The sequence below is a fragment of the Lycium barbarum genome, chromosome 5, assembly GCF_019175385.1.
Source record: "Lycium barbarum isolate Lr01 chromosome 5, ASM1917538v2, whole genome shotgun sequence".
NCBI lineage: Eukaryota > Viridiplantae > Streptophyta > Magnoliopsida > Solanales > Solanaceae > Lycium > Lycium barbarum.
In genome coordinates, this window is record NC_083341.1 from 132667610 (window position 1) to 132680900 (window position 13291).

Here is a 13291-nt window from a genome sequence, read left to right on the forward strand (position 1 = left end):
CCCTGCTAACATTGGATGTTTTGTGCACGGGGCTGCCATTATTTTATATGATGTATGCATAAAAAATTTAATTTTTCAACCTGAAAATTGTGGCATATAGATATTTTATAGCCTGGATAACATTGCCACGCTTTAAAGGTGTGGCTATAAGCACGTCTTGGTGCTGCTTATTGGTTGTAAAACCGTGGCATGTACATTAGCAAATGTTACACTTACAAATGTCACTTTAGAAGCCACACTTCAAATGTGTGCCTATAAGGTAGCAAACGTCAGGCTTATAAGTTTAGTTTTAGGATATGCAATTTTTTTCCATGTGCGGACTGCTAGTGTGACCTTTATACCTTAGGCCACAATTTTGAAGAGTGGCTTATAAAGCAACGCATGAAAAGCATGGCCTTAATTAGGATAAAGGTTACGCTAGTTTAGACCACTCAAAAAAACGTTGTCGGAGGTTGAAAAGTATGGCCTTTAATCAAATGCCGCACTTTTTGATTGTCTAGGTTACACTTTTAGTTAGAATCAGCATCCTTCTTTAGTGACAATGGTGAATCCCACTCATACTTCGGTATGACTATTTACTTTGTTCCAGGGCGTACCCGAATAATCAGTAATTATAGTAGTATTTTTTATTACCTTGTTAGCTCATAACAAGTCCAATAGACTGATTTAGAATTTAAATTTTATGAGTTCAATCTTTATCGTTTCAATATTGAACTCATTGTATATTTTAAACTCTGGTTAGTGAAATTTTATACATGATAAATTTATGTTCCACAGTGCTGAGTTGATATGAATCTGGTACCTGCATACTTCATCCACCGGCCAAAATTGATGTGTTTTCAGTTATAATTTGGGTATGTTGTACGTTGATCGTCTCTTTCTCAGTCGGGACATTAATGGATATATTCAACATTTTAAAAATGAATGTTTAAATTTAAAATCATAGTTTTTCAGCTATATACATGTTAATGTGATTATCAATTTGCTAATCAGATGATTCGCTCGATAGAAGTTAATTAGTTGGGTGCTGATCACGCTTCCCTAAATTTAGAGCGGGACAAAAGCAAAAGATGTAATTTTCCAAATCCAAACTCCACCAAATGCAACATTCTTATAATGATAATTGAACTTTATCATGTCAAGAATATATACATATATAGATGGGTCGATTATATAGCCTTGGTAGCCCTTATCGACTCTTGAGAAAACTTTGTCAGACCATATAATAATGGATAATTCTGTAAGTTTGCACCTAATACCACAAAATCGTAATTAATGCACACTAAACGTGGCAACCGGTTTGGCGTTACCGGTTTTAACGGTAACCGGACCGGTTAAACCGGAACCGGAACCGGAACCGTAGAACTGGTTCCGGTTAACCGTGTAATGGTTTACCGGTCCGGTTCCAATATTTTGGAAACCGGAACCGGACCGGTTAAACCGGTTTAACCGGTAAAAATTAAAAAAAAAAAAAAAAAAAAAAACGAAAGAGTCGTTGGGCTTAATGGACTGTTGGCAACGGTCCATTTGCAAAAATGGTCGTTGCCAAACGGTCAATTTTTTAACACTTTAACCCATCCCCACCCCTATATAAACCCTTCTTCATTTTCATTTTGATGCACATCAATTCACTCTTCTTCATCTTTCTCTCAAATCTCAATCTCTCAATCATAGTTACTTTGCAATAATTAGCCACAAAGTCTTATTATAGTTTCAACTTTCAATTATTAATTTTGCAATTATAATATTGTTGGTGGAGTTGGTGATTTTGCAATAATCCGAAGTAGCTTTGGTGGATTTGCAATTCTAGCTGCCTTCACTTTGTTGGAAATTAATCCGGCAATTTGGTACCTTCGTTCCAACTCTATCTTTATTTTTCGCAATTTAATTCTAGCAATTTATTTTTCGCAATTTAATTTACGCAATTTAATTTGTTGTAATTTATTTTCTTGTGATTTATTTGATTGTGATTTAAATTAATTTTATTTAATAATGTCAAAGAGATTAAGACGTGGTGCCGGTAGTAGTAGTCGTACTGTTAGGGGTGCGCTTAATGAGGAAACATTTGTGGAAGAAACACCTAATTTAGGTATTGATGTTGGTGGAAATAATCCACTTTTAGGTCATGAGGCAATGCAACAACATTTTACCGACACTTTTAATGAAGACTTAGATGATGATGATGATGAAACACAACCCCCCGAAAATCTCATAGGAGATACATGTCCTGCACAATCACATACACAAGACAAACCGCCTAGAACTCGTAAGCCAACAGCTAAAGTTTGGAAATTTATGACTAAGAATAGGGAAAATCAAACAGCTACGTGTACCCTATGTGGACAAGTATTTAGTTTTAAGAAAGGAACTGGTAAGGATGGTGGAACGGGTACACTAAATGGTCATATGAGAACCAAACATATGGATATTTGGGGAGAACAAACGGGTTCAAATGTGGGGGGGATTCAAATGACGATAGACCCACGAACCGGTAGAAATTTTAAGTATGACAAGAAAAAAGAACGCGTAGAAATAGCTAAAATGGTAGCTTATGATTGTTTACCATTTTCCTTTCCCTCGGGTTTGGGATTTGTTACTTACATTCAACGTTGTTATAACCCGTTATTTGAGGGTATTCCTAGAAGTACTTGTAGAGCCGATGTTATAGATTTGTTTAAAAAATATAGATTTTATTTGCGCCATGTATTTAATTCTTTAAATTGTAATGTTTGTCTTACCGCTGATTTGGGTCTTAGTATTAACCATTTAGATTTTTTTGCTATTACATGTCATTGGGTTGATGACAACTGGGTTATGCAAAAAAGAATTATAGCTTTTTTATATGACGAAGGAAAAGGTCGTCACGATGGAAAATTTTTAGCCGATTCAATGTCTACTATAATGAGATTTTTTAACATTTATAGAAAAACACTTTGTATTGCTTTAGATAATGCTTCTAATAATACAAAGGCAATTGGTCTTTTAAAAAGAGAAATAAACCCTCCTCTAAGAAATATTTTTCATGTAAGATGTAGTTGTCACATTTTAAATTTAATTGTTAAAGATGGTCTTGTGCATTTTGATGATTCTGTTCAAAAAGTTAGAAATGCTGTTGCGTTTCTTTTTTGTAATGCTAATAGGGGAAGAATTAGAAATTTTAAGAATGCTTGTGTTGAAAATAACCTTAGACCTAGGAAAATTCAAGTAGAAATTGAGACTAGATGGAACTACACTTACATTATGCTACAACAAGCATATGAGTATAGGATTCCCATACAACAAGTTCACAACAAATATAATACTGATAGTGAGGATTGGTTAACTTTTAGGCATTAGGAAGATGTTAAAGAATGTATTGAACTCTTAGAAAATTTTTATAATGCAACTCTTGCTTTTTCTAGACAATTTTATCCCACGGTAACCGGAATTTTAGCCTACTTAGCGGAAATAGCTAGAGTTTTACAAGAGTATAAATATAAACCCGATTATCAAGTGGCTATTTTTGAAATGATAATCAAATTTAAGAAGTATTTTTTTCCCATCCCAACTTTATTTATATTGGGTTCCCTTTTAAATCCTTGTTTAAAAGTGTCTTATACTAAAAATTTGGTTAGTCAAATTTATACATTTTTAGAAATTGAAGAGGGAGTTCAACCATCTTTAGCTGAAGCCGATCTCGCTATTGATGATGAGTTTAGAAGAGTTTTTACTCATTATTATAGTTTGGAAGAACGTGCTACACCCGTTGCTCCACGCCCTACTACTTCTCAGAGTAGCAAAAAGGGCTTGTCGGGTTTAAAAGTTTTACATTCACAGCCAACTTCTTCTTCTTCTACTGCAAACTTTGATGAATTTAACTTTTATGTGATGCAGCCAAATGTGGATATCAGCCAACTGGATGAGGTGGACGTCTTAGCATGGTGGAAGAAGTACAAGGCAAGCTATCCGGTACTTTCAAGAATGGCTCGAGATATCCTTACGGTTCAAGTATCAACCGTGGCTTCGGAGAGCGCATTTAGCCAAGGAAGACAGCAAATTGGAGACCATAGACATTCATTATCCGGCTTTAGCTTGCAAGTACTAGTGTGCATTCGAGATTGGATTAGATCGGAGCGACGCAACCAAAACTCAGAAGCGGAGCAAAGCGAAGAGGAAGAAATTGAAGATTTGATAGCTAGTGGACCGGACCAAATGGAAGACTTTGAAGATATTTCCATGAACGAATATGATGTGGGGGAAATTAACGAAATGGTTCAAAATTGGTGATTTTATTATTGTACTATTTTTGTATAACTCATGTATTATTTGCAAGTTAAAAAAAAATACAACTTGCAAATAAATGTTATCCAAGAATGAATAAAATATATTGCTCATTGAGCTTTCTTCTATTTACTTGTGTTCATATTTTTACTTTTATTAAGTTATGAATATACCTAAAATATACTAAGAATATACTTATAAGTATATTAAGTTATATAGTATACTTAAACACATATAAGTATATATAGTATATAAAGAAAAAATAGTATATATAGTATATAAGTATATATATATATAGTATATATATTAAGTATATATAGTATATATAGTAGATATGTATATATAGTATATATATTAAGTTATACATATATTTAGTATATATATATTAAGTTATACATATATATAAGTATATGTAAGTTATACATATATATGTATACGAAAAGCACTATTCTGTATTGCTGACTTGCTGTTAGGCTGTTAATCAGTAAATATTTAAACTTTAATTATAAAGTTGTATAACATATGAAAATATAGCTACAATATACAAATAAATACTATAATATATATATATATATATAATACAAAAAATAAAAAATAAAATATTTTAAGCAATCTAAACCGGACCGGTTCCGGTTTGGACTTTAAAACCGGTAAACCGGAACCGGTTAGGCGGTTTCGGTTTTGGAACCGGAACCGGCCGGTTTCCTAACCGGTTCCCGGTCCGGTTCCGGTTGGAACCGGTTAACAGGCATAATGCACACTGACATATTACTTTTGGATCTGCATCACGTGTACTATGAAACTATTGAGAAGTTGCTCTAGACAGAAGGGGGAAAAAAAAACTAACCTTTGGCCACATACATTAAGAGCAAGCCGATCCTCTCTTAAAAAAATATGTATATATGAAGAAAAGGTAAAATAAGAAAAGAAAATGTCCAAATGGACAAACATTCAAAGTGTAGTTGAACATTTTATTTTCATTTCACAAGCAATGTTCCCTTAAAAACATAAGTTATAGCTCTGCGGGGGTGGATCTACAGAAAATCGCTAATTTTCAACGAGCTAGAATGTGATTCATCGGTAACATTTTCGATGACTTTTCCGTTGAAACCCTTTACCGACGAGCTAGCCAATCGGATTTCTAGTCCCACAAGGACTAGTATGCATGGGTGGCTCAAATGTATGCATGGGTGGATCAAATGTAAGGCCACTAATGTAACTGCCTTAGGCCCACAAGGTCAAAGGCCTAAATTGTTTTTGCTATTATTATGTAATTAGCTAATCATTAGCCGGTGTTTATAATTTATTATTCGGAAAGGGTCATATTTGCCCTTGTACTCTTCAAAAGGGATTTTATTTGCTCTTTGTTATACTTTATTAATATATTTGCCCTTGTCATTCAATTTTAGGGTCATATTTACCCTTCGTCCGTTAAATCTCTATGTCTCACCTTTATTTTCCTACATGGCCCCTATGTGGATTTAAATTTTCTCCAAATTTAAATTCGGTCACAAATTAAATTATTTCAATCTGACCCACCCATTAAACCCGACTCACTGACCAAAAGAAACCCTGCCTCTTCGTGCCACCAGCAACAACTCCTCCGCTGGCGACTCCAGCTCAAGTTATTTTTAAAAGGATAAATTTATAGTTTTGCATCTAGAAAGGTTAGAAGAGCGAAACACAATATTTATGATATCTTATTAAAGTTTGCTTTAGGCCACTGGTTGTATTGAGCCGCCCCCGGTATTATGGTCGGCTAGGTAGTTTTAGCTTGAACTCTCTAGATATGTTTATAGATCACTAAATAAGTACAACTATTAGATTATGAACCCAATAAGATCAAATGACATGTGGTAGACTCCTCAACACGAATCCATAATGTTCGAATTCCTAATGTTCAAATCCTGGATCCGCCTGCTCTCTAGGAACAAAATAGAAAGAGATCAACTGCAACTCCCTCCCTCTCATGTTCACTTTCCCCTTTACACGTCCTTTTATGAATCATAAATAAGGTGTATTTTTACAATATTACCCTGATCTCTCATCAATAAATTGCACTCTAATATTGGTTATTTTAAAACAATTAATGTGAGGTCAAAATAGGAATACTTTGATTAATTCTATCTTGATTTTATAAATGTACAAGTATTTTGGGACGAATATTTCCAGTAACGCAACCAACTAATATGAGACAGAAGGAGTAATATCTAGTACTCCATCGGATCAAAAAGAGTGTCCACTTATCCTCTTTTTCTTGAGTCAAAAAGACTGTCCACTTATCAAATCAAGAAAGACTTAATCTTATTTTTTTAGATTTTTCCCTATTAAGTGTCATGTGATCAAATCCCAATACCTATTTAATTAGGGGCAACTTAGTCAAATTACCTATCTGTTTCTAGAAGTTAGTATTTTCTTAAGGGGTTTACAAATAGCTAAGTGAACATCCTTTTTTATCCGAAGGGAGTACTAGAAATGGAGATAAGTTGTACCATTAAAAGTATAGTAAATGTGACATAAATTAAGTAATTAACAATAGGCCAATAACAGTATAACACCCATATATTGTGCTTTTCTAGATAACCAAACCTTAAATTATTTTTGGTTCGAACTTTATATATATATATATATATATAAGTTTTAATAATAGATTCTTAACCCAATAGATTATTTGGCTTATAATAGAATTTCAAACATGGGCCCATGATATTAAAATTCTGAATCGTAGTCTCTGTAGCTCTCTAGAAATAAAATAGAGAGAAAAGTGCTAGTACTTGAAATGGAGATAAGTTGTACCTTTAAAAGCACATACTAAATGTGACAATTACTGCATGAACAACTGTAGTCTAATAACAACCATACATTGTACTTTCTTGCTAGCTAAAACTTATTAAAAAATATTGAGTTCATATGCTCAACCATGGTGAAAATATTATATTTATCTCATAACGGCGGTGTCCAAGCTAACCATGCGTACATATTATCAGTCGGCTAAAATTAACCTCGGAGGAGACAATCAAGAGCGTCATTGATATTATTTAAGGAAGGGAGTTGAGATCAGGCAATGAACTTGTACTTTGTTGAACATTTGCACAAGAATTTGCAGTATCAGATATTACTCCATCATTTTCTCTCGTGCTATTTTCTGACAAAAATTCAAGGTTTTTTATATGAAGATAATGAGAAATCCTATGATTCTTTGGATCAATTCCCATTTTTATAAGTTTTCTTCTCAAACGAGAATTCCAATAGTTCTTCACTTCATTATCAGTTCTCCCCGGTAATCTTCCAGCTATTAGGGACCACCTGAAAATTAATATGTCAAAATGAAGAAATAATAACTACCACTATATACCAGTCTCAACAAACGTTTAGCTACTTGAAACTTGCTTGATTTGGATATTTCACCCAAATTAACTAATTTTAACAAACTTAATGTTAACCAAAGTATATATGTTTAACCACCTTGCCAAAAAAAAAAAAAAAAAACTCCCTCAAGTTTCATTTTACATGACGCTCTTTCATCTTTTAGAAATAGTCAACTTAAACTTCATATTTTATAGGCACAAAAAAATTGTCATGACTTGTTTAAGATATCACAAATTCCAAACACTTCCTTTTGTTTCTTAATCCTCTTGATAAATCAAAACAAAGGGAGTAATGAACAAGCATCGCTCAATGAAACCAATTATTGTTGTCAATCGTTCAAAAAGTATTTGTCTAAACAATAAAATCAATGTACCAGCAAAAAAAATAAAAAAATAAAAAATGAATTAGCAACAGACAACTTAATGTCATTAAATAGTAAAAACCTACTGCTAATCCTATTTAACAACGGGTTAGTGATATATTATTTAAAAATTCTACTCCCTCAGTTCTAAAAAAATTGTCTTTACTTTTCTTATTAGTTTGTCCCAAAAAGATTGACACATTTCTATATTTAAAAACAATTTAACTTTATGAGATAATATACAGCCACAGACGGTAATGGGTTACTCCTACAACACGTCCTTGTATAATGCTCAAGGCTCTCGGCTGAGTAGCAGGAGCAACTTTTAATTTATTATGAGCTCAAACGATGGATTCAATAAGTTCTTGCCAATAATCACGTCCTCTAAATAGAAACATTAAACTAAAAGCCAAGACAAAATGAACACCTAGGAAAAAAAGGTCATATGTAGATAATGAAGAACCATAAGATTGAATTACCCGGGATGCCTGTGCCCATAAGAAATCGCAAAGCCACCCATTAATAGTAATATTTAGCGACGAATTTCATAGCTAACTCTCATTCTTTCAATAATTTATATTATTCAAAGCAAACAAGTCCATTTAAGCTGTATGTAATAGTTGTTCTCCTTTTTTCTGTCAATTAAATCTAAAATGTAAAGGAAAATAGTGGAAAACCTGTTTCCAAGGAGAGCATGTAGCTTGATTATGAGATCATCTTCATCCTCAGAAAAATTGCCTCTTTTTAGATTTGGACTAAGATAATTCATCCATCTTAGTCTGCAACTTTTGCCACATCGAAGTAGACCTAATCAAAGGTGAATTCAGAACTTATAGTCACCGGACTCGAAATGAGCATGATCAATTTATTATACATACACATTTCAACCTTTTATTTTTATTTTGCATAAATATTTGCATAGTACAAACAGATAGTAATTGATTCAGTTGAACTTGCATGAAGAACCGTTCTTGTTGAGAATTAAAGAAAAAAATGTTCTTACCAGCAGCTTTAGGCAAGTTTCTCCAGCAACCTTCACCATGTTTAGTGATATAATCAATGAGTTTTTGGTCTTCTTGTTTAGACCAAGCTCCTCTATGCATTTCCTCCTTGTTATCACAACAAGGCTTTCTCATAATTCTATATTTTTGGAATTATATTCTAGTTTAATGAGTGTCTTCTTTTATAACGACTATGAAGAACATATGTACTAGAAAGATTTGAATGTGGAGAAAAAAACAGAGATGGGTTGTTGTGGTTTGGGAAGTGGATAGAGTGTGTCTTTATAATAAGTTAGAGAGAGAGAGATAAATAAAGATAGGAAGTGTTGACTTGGAAGTTGGACTGGTGGTTTGGTCTTTGCATGCATGCAAGGTGTGATAATTCCAAACTTACCCTCCTCCAATTAACTTTTGCAAATACTAATAGGTTTGACGATGTCCATGACTTGTTAATAATGTACATATTAGGGTTGGGTTAATATTTTTGGTATTAGGATCTCAGCTTGCACATATATCGATTATTTTATCGGTTAATTAACTGCTATCTCTTACTAGCACGAGCAGTAATGGAGCCACATATATACACTAAAAGGTGATTAATTGAACACTGTTTGTAGGAAAATATATTGTGTATATAGAAAATTATACTGCATATATGATAATACTCCCTCCATCCCGAAATTACTTATCACATTTTCTTTCTCAAGAGTCAAACTACATAAATATTTACTAACAGTTCATAATATATTTTTTCACCATATTGATATGAGAAGAATTATAACTTATAGTATTTTTCATGTAGATCTCGAATACCTAAATTTTAATATTAAATTCATCTAATTCTATTTAGCTCCGAACATTAGTCAAATTAATTATCGAAAAGTAAAACATGACAAGTATTTTGGGACGGAGGGAGTAACATAAAATTAAAAACTCAATCTACAACTAAGTAGATTAAATTACAATTCATCGGCATTATCAATTACTAACAATTAGGTCTCGATCAAATCATCTAAAGAGACCTTAGTGGAAATCATTGTATTCCACCATGATTTCTGGTTCAAATTTGGCCACGCCTATAAAAAGATCATCATAACTTTTACATGTACAATTTTAAATTAAGATGAACTTTAGAAGGGAAGGATAGAAATGACATTAACTACGTATAAATTATTAAATTTATCTTAGATACCCGTATAAATTTACTGTGCTACTCTCATTTGGGTCACTGTGGTCAACATGAGTGTGGCAAAAAGACCACTCCGCTTTAATTAATACTAGTACTAATCTATATATAATATAAAGCTAGGCATAGACAAGGTGATGTGACACCTCTCTATGGCCTAGAATGCTATTTATCTTTTTTCTCTTTTTTTTTTGGATTTTCTTTCATTTTAAAATCAAATGCTACTACTAAATAATTCAAAAGTCACTCTTAATTCTCTTAATTACACCTCTTAATTATTTTAATATACCTTTTCCTCCACCTCTCTATCCGTTTGTTTTCTTTAGCTCTCTCTAATAAAGTCATTGTAACTGTTTTCTATATAAATTCTTAATCAATAGAGCATAAGAATTCTTCTACTATTTAAGTCGGAAAGAAGAGTTGCATTTTGTTCATCCAGTTAAATTTCTTGCATATGATAGAGTGATATTGTGTTTTTTAATTCTGCCAACGAATTGAGGGAGTAATATTATTTTTGCCGGATTATTTGTTTCCCTACATTGTTGTTTTGTTTCTAATATAATTAGATTGATTTGTTTTATCACCTTTCTGTTTAATTTTTGTGTTATTGCAAATTTTTTATTGTTGCATTTTTTTCCTTTCCTTACTCTAGCAGAAGTCTAAGAACTATGATTCAATTAAATATGCTTCGATTTTCTTCTACCATTTATCGAAATTAATATTATGTACCCGATTTTTTTCCATTTTGTCCGCTTATAGGATGAAGACCTTAAAGGAGTTTGCTTGAGTTCTTAGGTGATTCAAGCAGGAGTAAAATATAGTTGAAAGACGGAAGAGACAAGACAATTCTTGAGGTCTTCGTGTAATGTTATAATCTCAAAAATTTATAAATGCAATTCCATACTTCATTTTCGTCTTTATGTAGATTCGCAGTAATTTTATGTTCAAAAGGAATTTTGAAGAGATATTTTATCTTTAAGATATTCGATTTCCTAACTTTTATTTTCTTAATTATTCTCTATATATATTAAGACAAGAATTAATTGACTAACGAAGAAATAATGGAAAAAGGAAGACAAATTAAAGGTGGTAGTAGAAATGGAAGGCTGTAAAATCTGCTTATTTCATTCATTATGGTATATCCCTTAACTTTTAGTTATTATTCTTTTTCCAAAATACTTCGTCGTCTTTGAAAAAATAAAATAACAATCAGACCATTTAATCTGGTAGTACATATATTTTGATGAAATAATTTAATTGTTCTGTCACAGATGATACGTTTTAATCATATTTTAGGTTTAAGTGATGGTTTAATGAAATAGTGGTTATTTATGATTTTATCTTCTAAAAATATCTAATTGAAATAAAATTTTAAAAAAAAAACTGAAAATTTTCAATTTTGTTAAAAAACTAAACCACACAATTGTATTCTCAAAATTGTTATAAACTAAAAGTACAAGACAACAAGAGTATCCAAGGTGACAACCGACAAGCATGCTCTCGTGTGAGAGATATAAATGAATAATGAAATTCAAATATTTTTGAGTGTTTATTTATTTAAGAAGTATTTTCGTGAGTATATACAATAAAAGAATTGTAATTATATATTGAATTTACACTGCTCTCCTTCACTTGGGCATAGACGAATTTGACATTTTTATGAAAAATGAGCGGGTAGGGAACTAAGAAAGAAAATGAAAACAACGAGAAAAAAAGGAAAAGAAAACGGATATGACTAAATATATATGAGATTCTTACGATTTAATTCAGTGAATTTCAGATTATACTTTTTTTAGTTTTAATTTTATTTTTACCTTTCATTCTTCTTTTGTTGTTGTTATTATTAGTTTAGAATGAAAAATAGGGAAAAAATATAAAAGTAAGTGTCAAAAAATAAACTAACATAAAATGTTAAATTTGATCTATTAGATCTGAAGTCAAAAACAGTTTTTAGATAAACAAATGTCTATAAAACTTATATGTAAGTGTACATCTTCATTTCTCTGTGTTTAAAAAATTTGCTAGGGAATTCCAGTTCATCTAAGTCTACTTTTTAATAAAGGATATTATACTATCAAAGGATGTGATGCATGGATGGGGTTGCGCGTCCCTTGACGAGAGTCTAGGATTTGAGCCTTGGATATGAAAAAATTCTTAGTAGGGAGCGCTTTCCCCCGAATGGGACTCTACGTGGTGTAAATCTGAATAAAATTGGACTCCAATACGGATACCAAACACCAGATGGGAAACAAAAAAAGATATTATAAATTTTATTTAATATAAAATTAATTACTATATGTACATACATAAGAAATTTACTATATTCTATCTTGAGAAAATTAATAATAGGATCAATTATATCCTTTACATATTAATGTCTTAGTTGTTCCGCGCGAAGCGCGGGCTACTTCACTGGTACTACTTCACTGGTAATTAATAAGATCAATCATTTCAGAATACGCGAGGACAAAAGAAGGTAACCATCATTTAGCATAGTCACTTGTTTGTTTTAATGTTGAACAAAATATGTTAAATGCCCCTTCACGTGAAGTGGCCCCTCACTCCTTAGTACAAATGGTCTACATCTTTCCAACTTTCTTAAATATCTACAGTATCCCCTTTCATCTTATGATCTGTCATAATTCTATTATATTGGATTAAAAAAAATTAGATCTTATTGTCTTAAATTATATATGTATATATAATATATCAAAAATATAATATTCTGAGTCGTGATTCGCCGACTAAGTTATCCCAAAGTTATAATTTTAAAATTATAATTTTTGGACTCATTAATCACACCTGGGAGGTGGGATGGGATAAGGTGGATATTTAGGATTAAGTTTCGGTATAAATATATACTATATCTTCAATCAAACAAAGTATAAATTTAACCTCAAACTTATATATATATATATATATATATATATATATATATTCACTTCGGATGTAGTGTATGTAATGTGAAAGTGTATATGTAAATGATGTGTATAACAGAAATATATGTAAATGTAAATATGATGTAGAGAAAATGTAAAGAGCAAAATGTGTAGAGAAAAAATAAAATAGGCATGTAGTGTGATGGTACAAAAAATGTAAAATAAAATGCTTGAA

At 31.7% G+C, this 13291-nt stretch overlaps 1 protein-coding gene across 1 annotated transcript; it reads right to left on the reverse strand.

The window, feature by feature from the left end:
• Nucleotides 1–7050: 7050 nt before the first annotated feature.
• LOC132641623 (transcription factor MYB3-like) lies at nucleotides 7051–9257 on the reverse strand. Its single transcript, XM_060358665.1, has 3 exons — nucleotides 8994–9257; nucleotides 8668–8797; nucleotides 7051–7566 (listed from the first exon to the last, which is right to left on the reverse strand). Exons 1-3 carry the CDS (start codon nucleotides 9124–9126, stop codon nucleotides 7299–7301), a joined length of 531 nt encoding a protein of 176 aa, XP_060214648.1. The 5' UTR covers nucleotides 9127–9257; the 3' UTR covers nucleotides 7051–7298.
• Between the last annotated feature and the right edge of the window lie 4034 nt (nucleotides 9258–13291).

What these genes read in the sequence shown, in the direction of transcription:
- LOC132641623 (XM_060358665.1), bottom strand. Translation starts at nt 9,126, where the DNA reads ATGAGAAAGCCTTGTTGTGATAACAAGGAGGAAATGCATAGAGGAGCT. An exon ending in AAACTTGCCTAAAGCTGCTG is followed by an intron (nt 8,798 to 8,993) that starts GTAAGAACATTT and finishes ACCTTTGATTAG; the next exon opens with GTCTACTTCGATGTGGCAAA. An exon ending in CATGCTCTCCTTGGAAACAG is followed by an intron (nt 7,567 to 8,667) that starts GTTTTCCACTAT and finishes ATTAATTTTCAG; the next exon opens with GTGGTCCCTAATAGCTGGAA.